This window comes from Apodemus sylvaticus, chromosome 3 (assembly GCF_947179515.1).
Source record: "Apodemus sylvaticus chromosome 3, mApoSyl1.1, whole genome shotgun sequence".
NCBI lineage: Eukaryota > Metazoa > Chordata > Mammalia > Rodentia > Muridae > Apodemus > Apodemus sylvaticus.
Genome location: NC_067474.1, coordinates 86,369,748 through 86,394,099, shown reverse-complemented (window position 1 = coordinate 86,394,099; position 24,352 = coordinate 86,369,748). Strand labels below are relative to the sequence as shown.

The following is a 24,352-nucleotide window of genomic DNA, read 5'->3' as shown; positions in this document are numbered from 1 at the left end:
GGCCAGCGATGGAAAGCACCAGATCTTTTTCTGTCTTGGGTTCATATGAAGGAATGTGTCTCAGGGTTTATTATTTCTTTTTTTTTCTTTTGTCTCTTTTTATCTTCCATTGTTTTTTTTGTTTTTTTTTTGTTTTGTTTTTTTGTTTTTTTGTTTTTTTTGGATTTGTTTTTTTCGAGAGAGGGTTTCTCTGTATAGCCCTGGCTGTCCTGGAGCTCACTCTGTAGACCAGGCTGGCCTTGAACTCAGAAATCTGCCTGCCTCTGCTTCCCAGAGTGCTGGGATTACAGGCGTGCACCACCACCTACCGGCTCCATTGTTGACTTTACCCAAACAGAATTGGTGTATTATCTGATGATTCATTGTTTCAATAGAAGCCTCAATTAAACAAGATTTCAGAACTCAAAGAAATTCATAAAGGAAAATTTCTCTCTCTCTCATCATTCTCTCTCCATCTCTGTCTTTGTCTGTCTGTCTGTCTGTCTGTCTTTCCTCATGCACCTTCACTGCCTTACACATACACACACACACACACACACACACACACACACACACACACACACCCTGACATTTTACCCAGAGAATTAAATGGAAATCATGAGGGGGTCCCAAAAATTCACCTTAAAAATTTGTCCACTTTTATTAACTAAACATGATTTTGTGAACTCAGAGAGTGAGTGCACATGTCTTTACATAGAGTGCCATATATCAGCATCACTTCCATAAAGGCAACCTCACGCTTAGCACCACTTGCCTAGCAATCTCATCACAACTCTTCTTTGCTGCCTTCTACTTGCCAAACTTCTGCTTGCTTTCACTCAGATTAGTAAACAATAACAATTAACTAGTTGATCTTCTTTTTAACTTTACTGTTACAATTAGTTTTAATTTCTTTTAAAACCACTCTGCTTTCCCAGTCCAAATATATGGACAAAACACAAAATTATAAGATTATCATGTCCAAAACTCTGAAAACTAGACCAGACAATGTCAACTCAATGTTCTTCATGCTTACATCTTCTAGTTTAATCATCTGTTTTGAGAATGTACTATAGTTTTTTACTATCAGTTTTTCAAAGTTATATGCAGGTAATAAATTATGGATTAGTTAGCCAAAAAATATCTTTAAAAAAATTAGGTGCCAAAACATTAAAAAATTCCATGTGCATTGGTTTTACAGTAGGTATACTTAAATAATTCCAGAAAGCTGCTTTTTTTTGCTAAAAATTTACCAAAATAGTTAGAATGCGTAAAAATATTTTTTTTTTAAAAAAACTGAAAGAAAAACTCAGCATCAACTTATTTGTATAGGCATCAATAAGAGGACATTATTTTCGCCAAAGGTATAGTAAAAAGATTCCCCTTGTATTTTTACTAAAATTCTGATCTTGATTATAGTTCACAATAAAGAAATAGGAATACCTAACTCCGATGTATTAAATTATTATGGTATGATAAGGAGAGAAATTTTTTTAATTTCATGACTGAATTTTTGAAGAATAACTCAAAGCACTATATTTGATTTAAACTGACTTAAATTCAATGAAGTACAGAAAACTTATTTCAAGGTTTGAGCAGTCAGTTAAGGGAGTTAAAAGTCAGGAGGTAAGACTACCTCTTGACAACTCAAGGCCATTCAAAACCTAGCATCTACTGAAAATGATACTACTAGTATTGAAGATAGCCCTTCCTCTTATCGGATATGAATTTTATGAACAACCCAGCATGTAGAGGACGATGTTGACCTTCCCAGCCACCCACTCCTTCAGGGGACAATAGTATTCATAGTGAAACTGCTCAAACTCTGGTGTCTGACGGATTTCGCATAAGAAGGAGAGATCGATACCTGACTCCAAAAGGAGAAGGAGCAGGGGAAAGACAAACAGCAGCAGTCCCAGGCCCACCACAAGGAGCCTGGAGAAACTCTTGACCAGGGGGTTGACCCAGACACGGCCGGTCAGGATGGAATAGCTCCATGACAAAGCTTGGCGAGCTTCCTTCAGCTCTTCCTCTTCAGCGATCAAAAAAGCATTTTCATCTGCTTCAAGTTCCTCAAACGAATCTGTGTCTTCTCTTTCTAACTCGAGCCTGGACGGACAGTCAAAGAGCATGTTGATTTCCTCATCATCCACTGGGGTGGGGAGCAGGCTGGCGCTGGGACTGTATGCTAGTTCCGAGATGGTCAAGGGATCTTCTTTCACCCTGTCTTCCTCTTCATCTGGAGGATCTGCACTCTGAGCTCCCTTCACTGGGGAGCTGGCAATAAGTGGCTCAGACACATCCATTTTAGGCAAAGGGGCACCTGGAAAGAGACGTTATTGTATAAAGCTTAAATTTCAGATGTTTTTCTTTCACAAAAGTCTGTATGTAGAATCAAAGAAAGTACAAGGAATGTGTAAAACCGTGCAGTAGCATTCTGTTATTAGAAAATATAATCATGTTAATAACCGATGTTATTTCGTAAGTTCTCAGATCAAAAAAATAAGGCTAATATAAACAACACTGTTTAAAGTTTTGAAGAATATACAACATTTAAGCATATTATTCTGGTCTGCAAATCTCTAACTAGTGTTTGACCTGTGAAAATGATCCAGTAGTACATGAAAATTACAAATAAGATCTTTCAGAGTTAACATTATGACACAATTAAGTATTACGTAAATTTGCCTAACAGGGAGAATTGAGTAATCATTCTGAAGTAGTGCTGTCTACTCTTCCATCAAGGCACAGTTTTAGGATTTCTGTATTAGCATACTGGATTATTATCTAATTCACATGTCCAAAGTATGAAAAGTTTTTATACCCAGAACATTTAAAGCAAAACGAAATTAAAGATTTTAGTCTATGAACATTGGGATTTCAGATCTTGAGGTTAGTAATACTCAAGCATTAAAGTGAACTCAAATGTGCTCCAAAATCAGATGAAAAAAATATGAAGTCTGATATATTTTTGGTTCAAAGCTTTTGGAGTAGATAATGCTCACCTGTAATTGCAACCATGTGGGTTGTACAAACTTTCATTTTCTTCTCTTTTTAGCATTTTAATACAAAATTTTTTACCTTCAAATAGAGTATTTTCATTGCTATTATTTATAAATATGGCTAAATTTTCCAAGAAACTTTAGTTATCTATTGAAAATATTTTGGAAGAATGAAGACATTTTTAAGTGTTGCTCTTATAACCTACAGCTTTTTACTTCCTTTCATATCAGTTTATTTCTACATGTTCAGAAGACAAATTAATTAAAGTGCTTGGAATTTCAAAAATGTGTATTGAGAAACATGTCTTTCTTAATATTACTTTTTTATATATATGATATCTAGCCACTTTTTTTTTTGATTTGTTTTTTCGAGACAGGGTTTCTCTGTGTAGCCCTGGCTGTCCTGGGACTCATTCTGTAGATCAGGTTGACCTCGAACTCAGAAATCCATCTGCCTCTGCCTCCCAGAGTGCTGGGATTACAGGCACGCACCACCACTGCCTGGCCTCCCCTTTTTTGCCACTTTTTAATCTAGGCTAAAAACTGTTAATTATGAGTCACGAGTGAATAATGGGAAATGATAAAAACATCAAAGAAGTGTTCTCGATGATGGAACATAGATAATCCAACATAAAACTTGCAATCAGGTAAATTAATATGTCAAATGTAAAACAGAATATCATTCATAATTCCTCCACTTTATTATCATTCAAAAAATCACCCAATATTTTCTGGTAGCTCCATCCAAAGAGCATTAAATAGTTTAAATGGAAAATATCATGCAAGTAACCCACATACAGTTGTTGGTGTATGTGTTAATCATAACCTACTGCAAATAGGGACTTCTCTGATGAGGATTGAGAGATGCATTCATCTATAGGTTTAATTATATATTAGTAGCTACTTCTTTAGTACTATGTCCACTTAACAGAATAATAATAGATTCTCCTCTAAGGCCTAGCTTTTTCATTGATGAATTTATTTATTCTCTTTATATCCCAAATGCAGCTAGCCCCACCTTGTCTGTTCCCAGTTCCACATTCACAGGCCCCATTGCCTATTAATCTCTCCCCTTCTCCTCAGGGAAGGCAGCACTATGTGCTGGGACAGCAAATACCAGAAGGACTAGGCACACCTCCCACTGAGGCCCATTAAGTCCATCCAGCTAGGGGAAGGGGATTCAATGCAAGGCAACAGGTCAGAGAGAGGCCCATTCCAATTGTTAAGAGACCAACATGAAGACCAAGCTGCTCTTCTCCTGCAAATATGTAGGGAGCCTAGGTCCAGCACCTGCATGCTCTTTAGCTGGTGGTTCAGTCTTTGTCAGCCCCAGGTTAGTTGACTCTAGTTCTCCTTGTGCTGCCCTTGGCTCCTCCAGTTCTCTCAATCTTTTCAATAAGAGAAAATTTATATCATTTGCAATGGTATGTTCAAATGTATTTAATAACCACTATATTTTTCCAATTCTACTGTCTGCCCTTGGAATATAACATACTTTAAGCCACAGACCACCACAAAACTGATACCATGTATATAAACAAATAATAAGAATATGCATACATTTAGTTTGCATTACAAGGCATAATGTCAGCTATAAAGTTCTAATTCAAGAAACTATAATCTAGTTATAAAAATCATGAAAATTCTCATAATTTTTAAGTATGTTATAATTTAATGTTGAAGTATAGTTAAGACTCCTGAGATCTGCTATTGATAAATGGAACACTCATGCTTTAAATAATGTGAAGATGAGAAATAATTTCATCTTCTCTTACTATGAAGAAATACAGAGGAACACTACTATGCCTTCTCTCACCTCTTCTGAATATAGAGTAATATGTTCACTTAAGCATATGAAGAATATGTCTTTTTTTATTTTTCACTTAGATTTTGGCTTCTCTCCCATTTTTTGCCATCCTTATTACTCTTCCCTTCTTCATATAAAAAATGGATGCCATATCCATCCTTAGCTGTTCTCTAAAGTTTTAGTGAGAGTGCATAACTGGAATTGATCCCGTTTCTTTAGGCAAAGGATGACAGTCAAGAACACAGTTCATACCAGAATGTTGAAATATGTACACACCAGAATTTTAAATTGTGACCTTCAGTGTTATCTCAGCAGACAGAAAAACAAAACAATTTTACTTCAGTGAAGACTTTATCAAAAAACAGCATCATGTCTCCAGAATGAAGAAACAACTCAACTTGATTTTATTTAAAAATACTTTTGAGCCTTTATTATAGTTTAAAGCATTGGTTCCAAATAAGAAGGTTGGAATAACCCATATATAACCCTTTATACTTTTATGCCTTTAAAACAATAAACTGTATTAGAACTAGTTTAAATAATGAAGGCCAGGTATCAGAAATAACATCAGTTTAACATATAGCTACATGAAATAATAAGTTCGCCTTCTTCAATGAAAGCACAAATTTGAGATTTCTGTGTGTTGCACATGTATAGGAAGTTTTAGTTCAGACCAGCCATGCTGCTGTTGGTGCTTAGCAGCTGTATGAGGCAAGCATGATGGACTGTATAGCTGTCACCAAGGTGGTGAGTTCTTTGCCTGCTGCATCTTCATGCCCATTGCCATGCGGACACTTCCTCTACTTTATATATAAAACTTGGGAGAAGATATTAAATTGGATGGCTTAATAAAATTTGTTCAGTGGCAAGGGCATGGTGCACTTTCTAATTCCATTAACATCAGATGAGTAATGTCTAACCCTCAGAATAACAACAAATACTGCTTTCATCCCTAGTCAATGGATTTTAAATTAAAGAGTTAAACATAACATTCTTTTTTTTCTTTTTTTTAATTTTTTTATTCGATATATTTTTTATTTACATTTCGAATGATTTCCCCTTTTCTAGCCCCCCACTCCCCGAAAGTCCCGTAAGCCCCCTTCTCTCCCCCTGTCCTCCCACCCACCCCTTCCCACTTCCCCATTCTGGTTTTGCCGAATACTGCTTCACGGAGTCTTTCCAGAACAAGGGGCCACTCCTCCTTTCTTCTCAATTGATGTGTGGATTATGTTTTGGGTATTCCAGTTTTCTAGGTTAATATCCACTTATTAGTGAGTGCATACCATGATTCACCTTTTGAGTCAGGGTTACCTCACTTAGTATGATGTTCTCTAGCTCCATCCATTTGCCTAAGAATTTCATGAATTCATTGTTTCTAATGGCTGAATAGTACTCCATTGTGTAGATATACCACATTTTTTGCATCCACTCTTCCGTTGAGAGATACCTGGGTTCTTTCCAGCATCTGGCAATTATAAATAGGGCTGCTATGAACATAGTAGAGCATGTATCCTTATTACATGGTGGGGAATCCTCTGGGTATATGCCCAGGAGTGGTATAGCAGGATCTTCTGGAAGTAAGGTGCCCAGTTTTCAAAGGAACTGCCAGACTGATTTCCAGAGTGGTTGTACCAATTTGCAACTCCACAGTGAAGGAGTGTTCCTCTTTCTCCACATTCTCTCCAACACCTGCTGTCTCCTGAATTTTTAATCTTAGCCATTCTGACTGGTATAAGGTGAAATCTCAGGGTTGTTTTGATTTGCATTTCCCTAATGACTAATGAAGTTGAGCATTTTTTAAGATGCTTCTCTGCCATCCGAAGTTCTTCAGGTGAGAATTCTTTAACTCTGTACCCCATTTTTTAATAGGGATGTTTGGTTTTCTGGAGTCTAACTTCTTGAGTTCTTTATATATATTGGATATTAGCCCTCTATCTGATGTAGGATTGGTGAAGATCTTTTCCTAATTTTTTTGGTTGCCGATTTGTCCTTTTGAGAGTGTCCTTTGCCGTACAGAAACTTTGTAATTTTATGAGGTCCCATTTGTCAATTCTTGATCTTAGAGCATACGCTATTGGTGTTCTGTTCAGAAACTTTCTCCCTGTACCGATGTCCTCAAGGGTCTTCCCCAGTTTCTTTTCTATTAGCTTCAGAGTGTCTGGCTTTATGTGGAGGTCCTTGATCCATTTGGATTTGCGCTTAGTACAAGGAGACAAGGATGGATCAATTCTCATTCTTCTGCATGCTGACCTCCAGTTGAACCAGCACCATTTGTTGAAAAGGCTATCTTTTTTCCATTGGATGTTTTCAGCCCCTTTGTCGAGGATCAAGTGGCCATAGGTGTATGGGTTCATTTCTGGATCTTCAATCCTGTTCCATTGATCCACTTGCCTGTCACTGTACCAATACCATGCAGTTTTTAACACTATTGCTCTGTAGTATTGCTTGAGGTCAGGGATACTGATTCCCCCAAAATTTCTTTTGTTGCTGAGAATAGTTTTAGCTATCCTGGGTTTTTTGTTATTCCAGATGAATTTGAGAATTGCTCTTTCTAACTCTGTGAAGAACTGAGTTGGGATTTTGATGGGTATTGCATTGAATCTGTATATTGCTTTTGGCAAAATGGCCATTTTAACTATATTGATTCTACCGATCCATGAGCATGGGAGGTTTTCCCATTTTTTGAGGTCTTCTTCCATTTCCTTCTTCAGAGTCTTGAAGTTCTTGTCATAAAGATCTTTCACATGTTTGGTAAGAGTCACCCCAAGATACTTTATACTGTTTGTGGCTATTGTGAAGGGGGTCATTTCCCTAATTTCTTTCTCAGCCTGCTTATCCTTTGAGTATAGGAAGGCCACTGATTTGCTTGTGTTGATTTTATAACCTGCCACTTTGCTGAAGTTGTTTATCAGCTGTAGGAGTTCTCTAGTGGAGTTTTTTGGGTCACTTAGGTAGACTATCATGTTGTCTGCAAATAATGATAGTTTGACTTCTTCCTTTCCAATTTGTATCCTTTTGACCTCCTTATGTTGTCGAATTGCCCGAGCTAGTACCTCAAGTACAATATTGAAAAGATAAGGAGAAAGGGGGCAGCCCTGTCTGGTCCCTGATTTTAGTGGGATTGCTTCAAGTTTCTCTCCATTTAGTTTGATGCTGGCTACCGGTTTGCTGTATATTGCTTTTACTATATGTAGGGGATATGAATTTTCCTCTTAGCACTGCTTTCATTGTGTCCCATAGATTTCGATATGTTGTATCTTCATTTTCATTAAATTCTAAAAAGTCTTTGATTTGTTTCGTTATAAGTGGATATTAGCCTAGAAACTTTGAATACCCAAGATATAATCCACATATTAAATGATGTCCAAAAAGAATGGAGGAGTGGCCCCTGGTTCTGGAAAGACTCAGTGCAACAGTATAGGGGAATTCCAGAAAAGGGAAGTGGGAAGGGGTAGATGGAGGAACGGGGGAGGGAAGAGGGCTTATGGGACTTGCAGGGAGTGGGGACCCAGAAAAGGGGAAATCATTTGAAATGTAAATAAAAATATATCGATAAAAAAAGAAAAGCTCTGACAAGATATTATGAGACAAGAGACCTCCATAAATGCCTATATATATATATATATATATATATCGAATGAAATAAAAAAAAACCTTAAAAAAAACCCACAGCTAGCCAATTTCTATCTCCTGTTCTCACAAATGCCAGAAGGGATGTCTTGTTTTTCATTATCAGAAAACTATGAGCATGTGGATAAAACTAAGGTTTCTGAATATCTTACAGACATGCCAACCCAACTTCTCTACACCTTCATGTAACAAAGCCTGAGAAGACCATAAATGGTACAACATTTCCAGAATCCACTCCTGCTAGACAGGCACACTGCCTTTTTTCTCTTAAGCTCTCTAAAACTCCTTTAGAAACCTAGCTTCCCTTTGGTCTATGAATTTTTTAAATTTATAAGTCTGATATGTATAGGCAATGTCATGAAATGGTTTGGTTAGTCATTGAATTTCCAGGACCAAAACCTTCCCTTCCCTAAGTTACAGACACAGTCATTCTCAAGAATGCCCAACTTTCCCCACATCATCGGTATGTTAGACCAGGAAGTGAAGGGGAGAGAATACAGGAACACATACTATATTTGTTCTCTGCTTTAAATTTACCATTCCTCCCTTCACACCACATGTGCGTGCGTGCGCGTGCGCGCGCGCGCACACACACACACACACACACACACACACACACACACACACTTTTCTGCCCTCTAAATTCACACCCAAACTTGCAAATAGTTCTTTTTCCCTTTGGCCCCCTTTAACTTATGCCTCATTCTTCTTTTTGTTTTTCCCCTTACTACTTTTTGTGAGTCCAGGATGAAGTATGTGTTGGAAGACCGTTCCTGCACCATGGAGTTTGATTTTGTGCCTAAGTAAAGAAACAGGAACTGACCAGCTTCCAAAGAGGGCTAGCACCTGAGATGGCTGGACCATGTGAATCCATGGCAGCCCACCATTGTGTCTGGAACCATTGCACAGATCCACCAGGATCCAAAAAATAAATTGCTGTATGTTGGACAAATTATAGATGGAAGTGGGAAGTAGGCCTTTGTAGCTGTGTAGAAATTACCTAACTGTTGTGGACATCTGGAATGCTGTAGGTGCTGGTGCTGGGGACTCTGGTTCTGCAGTGCCCTAGTGCCTGTTCTTTGTCCAACATCTGCAGGCTGGTTTTATTCTTTGGCTGGGACAGAGTGCTATTTGCACTTTCAAAATTGTCCCCCACTTTTTCCTTACTTCTGCCACACGGTGCTCTGGTTGTCCCCTGTGCTGGCTTTCACTTTCCAGGGGCTGTGACATGGACAGGGTTAGGGAAAAGTGCATCTGCACACTATTTCTAAGTTCATTTAGACATCTTTCCCCACTGTGTTCTGTATTTTCTAGATTATGGGCACTCAAATTCAAGCAATGTGATAAATAAAAGTGTGGCTTTAAAAAAAAATCAAGGTGCTCTCTTTAAGTGAGAAAATCCCCCTTAGCACTATGGGTACCAGCGAGACGTGCGAGGCAAAGCACTGCATGGGGAGGTGAATTTCTGCTTCTGAGTCCCCAGGAAGTACACCTAATTGCATAGGGGTTAACGTCGAGAGGCTGTCCTTAAAATAATAAGGGAGCCTATTACCCCTCCTCTGAAAAAGACGTTATACAATATTTAAGAGGAATTACGGTCAATGCTTCCCCTCCTGGTTAAGGCCCGCCTTCTTATGAAGGATATTTATCCACTTGTTTTCTACCTCCTCGTGCTCAAATTAATAAAAAAAGGGAGGACATGTACAGAGCCATATTGGGGCAGTCTTGCACTTGGTCAGAGTTTGACTTTGGTCAAGGTTAACTTCTCCCTGTTAGCCAGGATCCTGCTCCACCTAGGGTGGAGCGCTCGTAGTAAAGGTTAATCCCTGAATTAAACAGGTGACCCACCCAGCTGCCGGAGCAGTCAAGACGAAGACCTCCAAGAGAAGCTAGACAACTTCCACCGGAACTCAGCCTAGAGTCTGGGGGGAAGGGTTTGCCCAAACTGTTAAAAGGTCCGGCGCCATTAAAGTTTACGGCTTTGATCAGTGAACATTGACTTGGCCGCGCTTTCTTTTCGCCCCTCTTCCCTATAACCCCAAAATTCTCTCAACAGGTAACCCGGTTTATATGTGGCTGCGGGCAGCTACAGATTATGGGCACTCAAATTCAAGCAATGTGATAAATAAAAGTGTGGCTTTAAAAAAAAATCAAGGTGCTCTCTTTAAGTGAGAAAATCCCCCTTAGCACTATGATGCTTTCCACTTATCTAGACTAGGGAATGTCAAATGAATTAGCTGATTAAAACTTTGAAGAAAAAGAGGTCGAGAGTGAATGTCTAAAGACAATATTAGACATACAACCCAGTCAAGATCCCCACAAGTTACATAATCTTCAGAAAGTTTTTTTTTCAGAAATGTTTGCTCCAAACATTTAAAACTTATGGTAGATAAGTATTAGAATCAGAATGATTTCGATGAGGATGGCTACAGGTGATTAGAATGATGTCTTTAGTCTGCTAGGCTTCTTTGTCTCATGATGGCATATCAAAGAAAAGAGGATACAAGAATCAAGGTCTCATCGCCGATAGCAGCTAGCTAGCTTGACAGGCTTCTCATCATGGTTGCTTAAGAGGCAAGGAGAGAAAAGGGAAACTTTCCAGATGATGCTTCGGAAAACAAGGCAAAGAAGATAAGAACTCTGCAATATATCTTTTTTTGTCCTACAGATAGGTAGCAGTTTATCTTTAACAAAGATTCCTTCAGACCGAATCCTTGTGCACTGGTAGCTCTTTAATCCACAAATGTTGGAAAAGAAATGCCTGATTTTTTTTTTTTGTACTTGAGCATGGCTTGACTATAAATCAGACAAAAGAGAAAAATGGCCTGTATATGGAAGTGTTATTTTTAATATCATTTTATAATAATATATGTTTTTCAAGGTACCAAAAAATTGCAAATGGTTTGAAGTTCCCTATGTATTATTTGCTCAACCCAGACATACACAGGAGTTATATATTGACCCAGGATTCCAACATACCTCCATTCCAGGGGAACTCCCAAGATGTTAATGGCCTCTTACAGGGTTAACCACTCTGCTTTTATTGGATATTTTCTTGATTTACATTTCGAATATTATCCCCTTTCCTGGTCTCCCCTCTAGAAACCCCCTATCCCTTCTCCCTTCCCCTGCTTCTATGAGGGTACTTCCCCACCCACTCACCCACTCCCACCTCCCCTCCCTCACATTCCCCTATATTGGGGCATCTAGCCTTAACAAGACCAAGGGCCTCTCCTCCCATTATGTCTGACAAGTCCATCCTCTGCTACATATGGAGATATGGGTTGTTCCATGTGTACTCCATGGTTGGTGGTTTAGTCCCTGGAAGCTCTGGGGGTTCTGGTTAATTGATATTGTTGTTCTTCCTATGGGGTTGCAAACCCCTCCAGCTCCTTCAGTCCTTTCTCTAACTCCTCCATTGGGGACCATGTGCTCAGTCCAATAGTTGGCTGCAAGCATCGGCCTCTGTATTTGTCAGGCTCTGGCACAGCCTCTCAGGAGACAGCTATATCAGGCTCCTGTCAGCCAGCACTTAGGTTAATTATTCTTAATGATAGGAGAAGGCCTCAGCCTCAGGATCCCAGGGTTCTCTCGAGTATATTCCTCCTTTCTCCCATTGCAGGAGATAGGCCTTGACCAGAGATGGACACTAGCCACGGTGTGTACTTTCTGTTCCTTCCAATAGCTGAGATTGAGAAAAGGTAATCTTGGAAAATTTTCATAAGACTGTGAGAAATATATTTAGGTCTTCCAGGGACTCACTCAATCTAACATAGTCTAGAAGACTGTGATCTTACTCCCAAATCAGTAACTGATCCTCACGGAAAAGACTTCTATAGACATACAGCCCAGATACATGAAGTGAATAGAAAGAGAAGCCTAGTACAGGTGAGGTACAAATCACAAGTAGAAAATAATTTCTTAACTGGGACAGGAGCAGTCTTATAGGATGACCCTCAGTGTGACCTAAATTACCCTGTGGGGTACTAAAGACAGACTTTCCTTTATGTCTCTTAGAGAGGCTCAAGAGAATTCACTATAAGCCCTTAAATTATTCCAGTTCTTCTCAGGTTACTGGGAGGCTCTTAAAGAGTCACCTTCAACCCTTGTAGAAAGACTGAGAGTGATTTGATTAAATATAGGAACATAAACCCCTCCTCTTGATCTTGAGATTGCTTTATAACTCAATCCACTCCAAACAGGCAGAAAATGAAAAGGATCCCTTTACACTTTGAACCACTATAGACTATCTCCTTAAAGCTGATACTAAAATCTTTTATGACCATGAGCATGACCACTGTTTAAAAAGCAGTGAACAATGCTGGAAAAAGATAGTCCTTATGACTACAGTAATGGGCTAAGAACCTAGCAAAAAGGAAAAATGGTTGTTTCCTATTTTTATTGCAGATTTTTACAGGGTTATTTCTTCATCAAGGGGATTATTGGAATCTATCACATCAGTATATAACTAGGCCAGAGCTAACTTCCCTGCCTTAAACCAGTTCTTAGATGGGATGCCTTTAAATGTATTGTTTATTCATGGTGGAGTCAACAGGGACACAGTAGAACTGATAAAGCCTTACAGAAGTATCTTAAGCTTTCACTTTCTATTCTGGCTTCATGAACATAAGAAATCATGCGTATTAGGATGGATATTTTCCAACTGGGATTGATATAATGACATCTACTGATTCTGTGGCACAACCTTTGGCTCAGACCACCCTAAGAATAGATCGACAGACATACTTGAGAATTTTCTTAGTTGTAAGAGTGACAAATAAAAACTCTAGATTAGCCTGCCAAACTTACATTATGACGTTGCTCAACTTGAAGTGGTGTCCAGTGATAAGATTATATACCTTACATTTCTACTTCATTTATATAACTAAAGTACATCATGTGACTTAATAAAAAAACCCTCATTAAATATGTTCATATTTAAAACCACTTGCCTTTAGATCTACTTATAGCAACTTAAGCCAGTATTTGTGCTATCATCCAGATTCAATTCCTAATAATTTTGCTAATGTTTCATCTGATCTATAATATTTACAAGAAACAGATTCAGAACATGTCAGACATCATTATGCAATTAGGTGGAAATCTCTGGAGATATATTTCTGTTTTTTTATGGTGGAAAGGGTTTATCTGTATTATAGTGTTAGTAGTGATTCTATTAATATAGGGATCTTTTATACTAAAGAGCTGTTTTAATTTTTATCTCCTAGCATTTAGAGTCAATCTACATGCAGATGGTCCTTTGACAATCTAATTCCATCTAAGACTCCTTGATCGTTCTTCAAGGCTTGAACAGGAATCCTAAAATCCCTCTGTGTTCAAATTATTTAATGCTCATTTATCTGATTCCTATTGATTTTATTCATTTCCCCTCAGAACTCTTTGAAGGTACCAAAGACTTTTATATCTTGCCATACTTAGTTATGACACAAATAGAACCACTGATACAGTGTCAAATTTTTTAGAAACACTCAGTGGAGTGGTATCCCAACTTCCACATCTAATGAACTAATTTATCTCATAATAGAGATTGGTCATTCTCTAAATTATTTAATAATAATTATGGCTGTCTTTTGTGGGTTAATTAATAAGAATAGGATATAGAAACTGACCAGTGAGTTTTGTGTAGGAGATACATACCTCACCCAAAAAATAGAATTACTAATTTTTTCCATGACTAAAGCTTTAGATGACCTTGAACCTGTTGGGAATTCTGTCCTTACCAGAGGTAAGAGATGGCCAAAAGGTCTTTCATTTAATTCTATTCCCCTAAATGAGTTGGAAACTAAAGAGGATGAGGGTCTTGGTCCATATTCTAGGACCTAGATAGATAGATAGGAAATGGTCCCATAGCTAGATACTAAATATGACAAAAGTCCAGCATCTTTGTCAACACCTGGACATGAGACAAAGACTGGAAGGGCTTTTTCTTCAGCTAGTAGGACTCTTCCTTTTCCAGATGACAAGTTCAGGCTGCTCAGATATGTTCAAGGCAGGATCTGAACATGTTTAACAGAAGCTGTGTGCCCATCACTTGTCCAGTGTTTAAGTGACCAATCTGAATTGTGAAGGGGGACCTGACCTATATCACCATGAACATGTATTTTCCTGACACTGTTGACCTACCAGTTTTCCTTTCTTAGTTTATGTAGATAAACCCCAAATAAATGGAAATAAGATCCATCGTCATGCTGCTAAAACCACTTATAACCCCTGGCTCTCCATGTAAAAAAGAAATTTTTGGTCTACTCTCTCATCTGTGCGTATGTCCGCTACATATCCCCATGTGTGTGTGTGTGTATGTGTTTATGTATGCATGCATGCATCTTTAAATATCATAAAAGTATCATAAAGGCAATCTGTTGCTGCTTGCTGTGTCTGAGATTCTTCTTGCCTTTTAATTCTTTAATTGGCTTAGAAAATGAATCAAATTAAGACCTTCTAATGAAAACAAGGACATTATCAAACACAAGAGATACCTGTGTACATCAGATGGACCAACTAAACTGACTAGTTAATTTCTGTCCTCATCTCCATCCATCTATACTCACAGATTAGTGTATTGCTAAACTCTTATCATAGAAGTTTCTTCTTGAAGTAGATGATAATTACCACAAAGACCCACAACTGGACAATGTAACAGAGTGAGGGACTATGGAGCACCCAGTCCTAAATAGGACCACTCCCCTAAAGCATGGGGATCAATTTGGAAAAAAAAATTAAAAAGTTTATGAGGTAGAAATGATGAATGACTTCAAGGAAACACTCCCCTCCAGACACAACAGGACTCATGCACATATGGACTCACAGAGATGATGAGAGTAAGCATAGAGCCTGTGTGGTTTAAGTTAGATAGAGTCTCAGCACTGAGAGGAAGAAGTGGACACAGGGTTTCACTGCTAACCAAAAAGGTTTTTACAACTGAAAACTACTAGCAAAGACAAAGCCAGTTTTTTTTCTTCTAATTCCAGTGGAGTGTCACTGGGTACATCAATGGCACTCCAGGGCTAGCCCCATTCCTAGGAATGGTTGATTCATACACACACACACACACACACACACACACACACACACACATAGTCACACGCACATACCCCTTCCATGGATAATTTATGAGCTTCATTTCATGTGTCTGCAGTACTTCTTTGAGTGAAACTAAGTTTTGTAATGGTCATGGTTATCAAAGTTGATTGAAGAAGAATGAGAAAGATCTGACTCACTTGTGGAGAGAAGACAAATTATACATGGGATTATGATTCTAGATTTCTATACAGGTGGAACCTAGATAAAAAAGCAAACCTAAGACCTAGACAGTGTGCAAGAAGTCATCATTGCTTTGGGACATTCATCAATAAGGATATAAAAGGGATCCTACTAGTAGAAATTTTACGGTAATAGTCTGGGACCTTACAGCTCTTAGTAAGCCACACTCAGCCACACACTCTCAAGAGGCCAAATATACAAACAAATAATAGTAAAACCTACAAGGGGAATTATTCAATGATGCCACATTGGGAAGAGAAACAAGGAGACCCAGGACACATGCCCACAGGTCCACTATTGTGTCTATAACATGAGGTTTGCATTTACCTAGAGGACCACATATTGATGCAACTGAGTAGTCTAGTGTATGGTATCATCAAGTGTATGGTATCTGCACCATCATTGCATCATCTCCACTCTTCTGGGCAAAATGCTCAACAAGTTGATAGCAGTACATGGAATCTCCTTCAGAGAATTAAACTTTCCCTCTGCTGCAAACAGCCTTCAGATATTTCTTTTTCCAAGCATGAAAATTCCTGGATAAATTTCAACTGTATAGTCTATTATTTAAATAGTCTGATAGAAAAAAGAAAGAAAATTTCCTTTCTATGGAAGGAATTCTTAGCTTGAGGCTGAGGTTAAATTGACAGGAACATCTGCCTTCTTGATACTGTCTGATATCTAGAGTTTCTGAGAGCAACCATATCTCACATAAAAATATTATGGAGATCCGGGCAATGGTGGGGACCGCTTTTAATCCCAGCACTTGAGAGGCAGAGGCAGGTGGATTTCTGAGTTCAGAGGTCAGCCTGGTCTACAGGGTGAGTTTCAGGACAGCCAGGGCTACACAGAGAAACCCTGTCTGGAAAAACAAAAATAAAACCAAAACCAACCAAACAAAACCAAAAAACAACACCCCCCCAAACAAAACAAAACAAAACAGAACAAAACTTAAGGGGAAACTTGTTTGAATTCCAGGTTTCAATTACTTAATTTACATACATTTAAATGACTTTGATATGAGTAGTGTGACTTTGCTTCACTTGGTGTCTTAAACAAGCAGTGTGGTGAGATTCGTCCTTGAAGTAAATCTTTATAAAGTGAGAATATATGAAGAAGAAATATGAAAATAAGTCAAAAGTAAAAAAGAAAGGAGGATGATGATGAAGAGGAGGAGAAGTGGAAATAGCAAGTTGAGCCTTAGTGGTGATGCGTGAACATTTACTATCACTTAATAATACAAAAACTGTTGAGTTGAAGTAGAAAGTACTTAGCCTTCATCTAAACTAACATGCAGGGTGGGAGTGTAGCTCAGTTGAGTGCTTGTCTAGCATGTATTGGTTAGATCCTAATCACTGCATAAAACACTATTGTGGTGCATGCTAGTCATTCCATTGTTTGGGAGCTGGAGGCAGGAAGAAGAGATGTTCAAAGCTATTCCTGGTACATATGGCATCTGTAAGTAACCTGGCATACAAGAGATCTGTCTTTTTTTCTTTTTAATGCTCTTTTTTTTTAAAAAGATTTATTTATTTATTTCATGTATGTGAGTACACTGTAGCTGTCTTCAGACAGATCAGAAGGGGGCATTGGATCCCCATTACAGATGGTTGTGAGCCACCATGTCATTGCTGGGAATTGAACTCAGGGCTTCTGGAAGAGCAGTCATTGCTCTTAACCACTGAGCCATCTCTCCAGCCCCATACATGAGACTCTCAAAGCTAAACCAAGTCAAACTGATCAAACTGATTAGAGAGCTATCAAAATACATGTAGAATCAACAGGTGTGGGAATTAAGAGACCAAAAAAGGAGGACTCATGTAGATTACTTGGGAAGACTTGTTTATAATCATCAATTTAATTTTATGTAGTATAAAAATAATTCTTTCCATCAGGATGTTCTGCAATGATGAATACGTTCTTAGTTTCTGATGGATATAGTTGTCACCAAACACTGCTGGCTACTGAGTACTAGAATCTAGCTATCATGACAGGGAGACTGGGTTTTAATTTTAATGAATATAGCTGAGTTTCAAAGAGCCATTAAATATAATTGCCTTGCTTAACTGTACATGTGTTGTACCATTACATTTTTCTTTTTTCTCTTTCTTTTCTATTTATATTGGATATTCTCTTTATTTACATTTCAAATCTTTTCACCTTTGGAAACCCCCTATGCCATCTCTATGAGGGTGTTCTCCACCCACCCACCCCCATCTTCCCACCCTTGCATTCCCCTACACTGGGGCATTGAACACCCTCAGGCCAAAGTGTTGCTCCTCCCACTGGTGTCCAACAAGGCCATCCTCTCCCACATATGCAGCCTGAGCCATGGGCCCCTCCATGCATACTCTTTAGTTGGTGGTCCAGTCCCAAGCAGCTCTGTGGGGTCTGGCTGGTTGACACTGTTGCTCCCTGCTATGGGGCTGCAACCCCCCTCAGCTACTTCAGTCTCTTCTCCAACTGCTACCATTACATTTTTTCATAAATAATTTTAGAAACATTTTGAAGTCACAAAATGTCTACATTCCTCAGCAAGCTAGCTTCTGGAATGAAGTGATGAACTTACCCTCACCCAAAGGAACTTCTTCTTCCTGTTCAATGGGGGAAGGGAGCAGAGGCTGCAAAGGCTCCATGTTGATGATGAGCTGTTTGTTCAAGGAGTGAAAGCTGCGACTCTGAGTAATGTTGACTCTAAAAACAGACATAAGCCAAATAAATGTAGTGTCTGCTACAAAGACTGGCCCCTCCTTCTCAGTGGCTACCTAAATGAGAACTACCTCCAGACACATAAAGAGATTGAGGCCAAGAGTCAAAAAGTCCTGACTTTTTAGATATCTGGCTCTCCTTGTCATTCAATTCCTGACAAAAGTCTATATTTAACTATGCATTCAACGCTGTAAATTGAAGTTTCCCAGATGCCATCAGACAATGATATGCTGGGCGACAACACACAATTTTTTAAATTTATTTTCTATATTCTTTGTTTACTTTCCAAATGATTTCCCCTTTCCCCGTTCCCCCATCCCCGTAAGTCCAATAAGCCCTCTTCCCTCCACCCATTCCCCAATCAGCCCACTCCCACTTCTCTGTCTTGGTAATCCCCTACATTGCTACATCAAGCATTTCTAGGACCAGGGCCCTCTCCTTCCTTCTTCTTGGGAATGATTTGATATGTGAATTGTGTCTTGGGTATTCAGAGCTTCATATCAGACAATGATATGCTGGGCAACAGCACAAAATCTTTAAGTAGACACAGGTAACACACCATGAAGTCTGCTAGTACCAATCAGACAGGTAGAAAGGTAAGTGCCAGTAGCTCAGAGCCATTGAACCACTACCATAAATCCTGCTTAGACAGAGAACACAGATGATCTGCAACTGTGAGCTGTCTTCAGATGTTTGGTATTTAAGATTTCCATTCATGCCCTGCTCATCAGACAGCCATGAAATCCAGTTCTGGTTCTCTTTTGGAAAGGCATCTACACATAGGAGCTATGACAAGTAGCAGGTGGCCAAAAATCTGGTGCTATTTTATTAAAACTATAGTTTGGCAGCTGGAAGTCCCTTTTCATTGCCTGTTGCAGGGAGACCAGCTGTGAAGCCCAGAATAAGGGAAGTGAAGACCTGAAGATACCCATTATGTGCTTAACTTTATCTAGTTTCCTGTCAAAACCATAGCAACCAGTCTTCTGAAATGGAGTCGGGGGCTGGAGAGATGGCCCAGAGGTTAAGAGTACTGACTGTGGCAAAGGCAACAGCAGCAGCAGCTGGTCCAGAGGAAGGGCCGTCAGCAGTGAAACCAAGGTGATAGGGTCCAGGCAGACCCTGCGCACACTACCACTGACCGTTGCTGGCCAGCCAGGTTGCAGGCGGCAGTGGATTTACAGCACCTTTCACCACACAGAAGCCACAACAGAACTTTGCCTCCTGCCAGTCAGTTACGAGAGACTCACCTCCATCTTTGTTCTCAGACTCCGGAGAGATCAGACAGCCTGAGGTACAAAAACATAACCCGAGGCCAACATCGCCCAGGTCTAAGCCCCAGGGGCGTTGGCCTGCACCCAAGCCCTAGACTGTTCGGGGGCCATCGGTGTGCAAACCCAGCCAGGAGGTTGTTTGCCCGGCACAGCACATGCGCCGCCATTTTGATGACAGGATGCCAGAGAATTCTAGCAGGCAAAGCCGGCTAACAATCATAGCCTGAGGCTAACATAGCAGGGGTTTAGACCCCACAGGCCCTGGACTGCCCCACAGGCCCTGGACTGTCCCCAGGACCTGGGCTGCTCAGTGGGCCATCTGGGTGCCAACCCTGCCAGGAGGTTGTTAGCCCAGCAGACTCTCCCTGCACTTTCAGGGAAAACGAGCACACCACCATTCTGGCCACCTGACAGAACCAGTTAACACTCATAGCCTGAGGGGAACTTTCCTCGGACCTTGGCCTGCCAGGCTTTTGCCTCAGCAGCTAGGCTCCCCTTGTGTGCACCAAACCAACCTGGTTGGGAGATCGACTGCCCAGCAGAGTGATCGTCACTCAGAAAAGGTCCCGCAGCATACACCATCAGCACTCCCTGAAGGAGCAAAAGGGTACCATCTGGTTCATAGACACAATCTGGGGCAAGGCACACTAGGGCTGCAAGGGCACCCAAGAGGAGGACAGCACATCAGCAATCTGCGACAGGAGAAACCCACGCATCCAGTGTTGCGGAAATAGCCCTACAGTCTCACTGGAGGCTCAAACACCAGCCAGAGACAAGACCAAATAACGCCAGAGAACAAGATGGCAAAGGGCAAATGCAGGAACACCACTAACAGAAATCTAGGCAATATGGAAGCGTCTGAACCAAACTCTCAACATCAGCAAGTTCTGGTTATGCCAACACACCAGAAAAACAAGATTTGGATTTAAAATCACTGGTCATGATGCTGCTAGAAGAACACAAAAATGACATAAATGAATCTCTTAAAGAAATACAGGGGAACATGAATAAGCTAGAAACCCGTATAATGGAAACACAAAAATCACTTAAAGAAATTCAGGAGAATAAGGCTCAAGAGATAGAATCCAATAAAGAAGAAACGCAAACAAAACAAAACAAAACAAAACAAAAAAACCCTTAAAGAAATGCAGGAGAACTTGAGTCAACAGGCAGAAGTCATGAAAGAGGAAACACAAAAATCTCTTAAAGAATTAAAGGAAAACACAAACAAACAAATGATGGAACTGAGCAAAAGCATCCTGGATCTAAAAACAGAAGTAGAAACAACTAAGAAATCACAAAGGGAGACAACTTTGGAGATAGAAAACCTTGAGAAGAAATCAGGGGCCATAGATGCAAATATCAACAACAGAATATAAGAGATGGAAGAAAGAATCTCAAATGCTGAAGATACCATAGAAACCATTGATTCAACAGTCAAAGAAAATGCAAAATGCAAAAAGCTTGTTTCCCAGAACATCCAGGAAATCCAGGACACAATGATAAGACCAAACCTAAGGATTATAGGTATAGATGAGGGTGAAGATTTACAACTGAAAGGGTCAGCAAATATCTTCAACAAAACTATGGAAGACAACTTTCCTAACTTAAAGAGAGAGAGATGCCCATGAATATACAAGAAGCCCACAGAACTCCAAACAGACTGGACCTGAGCAGAAATACCTCCTGTCACATCATAATCAAAACCCCAAATGCACTAAACAAAGAAAGAATATTAAAGGCAGTAAGAGAAAAAGGCCAAGTAGCATATAAAGGAAGACCTATCAGAATCACACCAGACTTCTCAGCAGAGACCATGAAAGGTAGAAGACCCTGGGCAGATCTCATGCAGACTCTAAGAGAACACAAATGTCAGCCAAGACTACTATACCCAGCAAAACTTTCAATCACCATAGATGGAGAAAGCAAGATATTCCATGACAAAACCAAATTTACACAATATTTTTCCACAAACCCAGCTCTGCAAAGAATAATAGGAGGGAAACTTCAATACAAGGAGGGAAACTACACCCTGGAAAAAGCAAGATAGTTACCTTCTTTCATCAAACCCAAAAGAAGATAACCACTCACATATAAAAATAACATCAAAAATGACAGGAAGTAATAATCACTATTCTTTAATATCGCTTAACATCAATGGACTCAATTCCCCAATAAAAAGACATAGAATAACAGACTGGATAAGGAAACAGGACCCTACATTTTGCTGCATACAGGAGACACACCTCAGTGTCAAAGACAAAAACTACCTTAGAGTAAAAGGCTGGAAGACAATTTTACAAGCCAATGGTCTCGGGAAACGACCTGGAGTAGCCATTCTAATATCAGATAAAATTGACTTTCAACCTAAAGTCATCAAAGGAGACACAGAAGGACACTTCTTGCTGGTCAAAGGAAAAATCCACCAAGAAGAACTTTCAATCCTGACCATCTATATGCCAAATGCATGGGCACCTTCATTCATAAAAGAAACTTTATTAAAGCTCAAAGCACACATTGCACCCAACACAATAACTGTGGGGGACTTCAACACTCCACTTTCCTCAATGGACCCATCAGGAAAACAGAAATTAAACAGGGACACAGTAAAACTAATTGAAGTTTTGGACCAATTGGATTTGACTGATATTTATAGAACATTTCACCCTAAAGCAAAAGAATATACCTTTTTCTCAGCACCTCATGGTACCTTCTCCAAAATCGACCATATAATTGGTCACAAGACAGACCTCAACAAATACAAGAAGATCGAACTAAACCCACGCCTCCTATTAGATCACTATGGAGTAAGAGTGGTTTTCAATAGCAACAAAAACAACAGAAAGCTCACATACACATGGAGGCTGAACAATACTGTCTACTCAACGACACCTTGGCCAAAGAAGAAATAAAGAAAGAAATCAGAGACTTTTAAGAATTTAATGAAAATGAAGGCACAACATACCCAAATCTTTGGGACACAATGAAAGCAGTGCTAAGAGGAAAACTCATAGCCCTGAGTGCCTCCAAAAAGAAAAAGGAGAGAGCATACACTAGCAGCTTAACAACACACCTGAAAGCCCTGGAACAAAGAGAAGCCAATTCACCGAGGAGGAGTAGACAGGAAATCATCAAACTCAGGGCTGAAATCAATCAAGTGGAAGCAAGAGAACCATACAAAGAATCAACGAATCCAGGAGCTGGTTCTTTGAGAAAATTAACAAGATAGATAAACCCTTAGCCAGACTGACCAAAGGGCACAGAGAAAGTATCCAAATTAACAAAATTAGAAATGAAAAGAGGGATATAACAACAGAAACTGAGGAAATCCAAAGAATCATCAGATCCTACTACAAAAGTCTATACTCAACACAACTGGAGAATCTGGAGGAAATGGACAATTTCCTAGACAGATACCAAATACCAAAATTAAATCAGGACAAATAGATCATCTAAACAGTCCCATAACCCCTAAAGAAATAGAAGGTGTCATAGAAAGTCTTCCAACCAAAAAAAAAAAAAAAAAAAAAAAAAAAAAAAACCACAGGACCAGATGGTTTCAGTGCAGAATTCTATCAGACCTTCAAAGAAGACCTAACACCAATACTCCTTAAACTATTCCACAAAATAGAAACAGAAGGAACGCTATCCAGTTCCTTCTATGAAGCCACAATTACGCTGATACCAAAACCACATAAAGATCCAACAAAGAAAGAGAACTTCAGACCAATTTCCCTTATGAACATCGATGCAAAAATACTCAATAAAATTCTTGCCAACCCAATCCAAGAACACATAAAAACGATCATCCACCATGATCAAGTAGGCTTTATCCCAGGGATGCAGGGTTGGTTCAATATACAGAAATCCATCAATGCAATTCACTACATAAACAAACTCAAAGAAAAAAACCACATGGTCATTTCATTGGATGCTGAAAAAGCATTTGACAAATTCAGCATCCTTTCATGCTTAAAGTCTTGGAAAGAACAGGAATTCAAGGCCCATACCTAAACATAGTAAAAGCAATATAAAGCAAACCGGTAGCCAGCATCAAACTAAATGGAGAGAAACTTGAAGCAATCCCACTAAAATCAGGCACTAGACAGGGCTGCCCCTTTTCTCCTTATCTTTTCAATATTGTACTTGAGGTACTAGCTTGGACAATTAGACAACATAAGGAGGTCAAAGGGATATAAATTGGAAAGGAAGAAGTCAAACTATCATTATTTGCAGACGATATGATAGTCTACCTAAGTGACCCAAAAAACTCCACTAAAGAACTCCTACAGCTGATAAACAACTTCAGCAAAGTGGCAGGTTATAAAATCAACTCAAACAAATCAGTAGCCTTCTTATACTCAAAGGATAAGCAGGCTGAGAAAGAAATTAGGGAAATGACACCCTTCACAATAGCCACAAACAGTATAACGTACCTTGGGGTGACTCTTACCAAACATGTGAAAGATCTGTATGACAAGAACTTCAAGACTCTGAAGAAGGAAATGGAAGAAGACTTCAAAAAAATGGAAAAATCTCCCATGCTCATGCATCGGTAGGATTAATATAGTTAAAATGGCCATTTTGCCAAAAGCAATATACAGATTCAATGCAATACCCATCAAAATCACAACTCAATTCTTTATAGAGTTAGAAAGAGCAATTCTCAAATT

At 39.4% G+C, this 24,352-nt stretch overlaps 1 protein-coding gene across 1 annotated transcript in view; it reads right to left on the bottom strand.

Annotated features, from left to right (window-relative positions):
* Positions 1-203: 203 nt before the first annotated feature.
* Frmd3 (FERM domain containing 3) overlaps positions 204-24,352 on the bottom strand; it is a 207,214-nt gene continuing 183,065 nt past the window's right edge. The window contains exons 13-14 of the mRNA XM_052176669.1: positions 18,269-18,393; positions 204-2,302 (exon numbers count right to left, since the gene is read on the bottom strand). Coding sequence (XP_052032629.1) covers positions 1,710-2,302; positions 18,269-18,393 — 718 coding nt within the window. The 3' untranslated portion in view covers positions 204-1,709. The remainder of the gene's footprint in view (positions 2,303-18,268; positions 18,394-24,352) is intronic.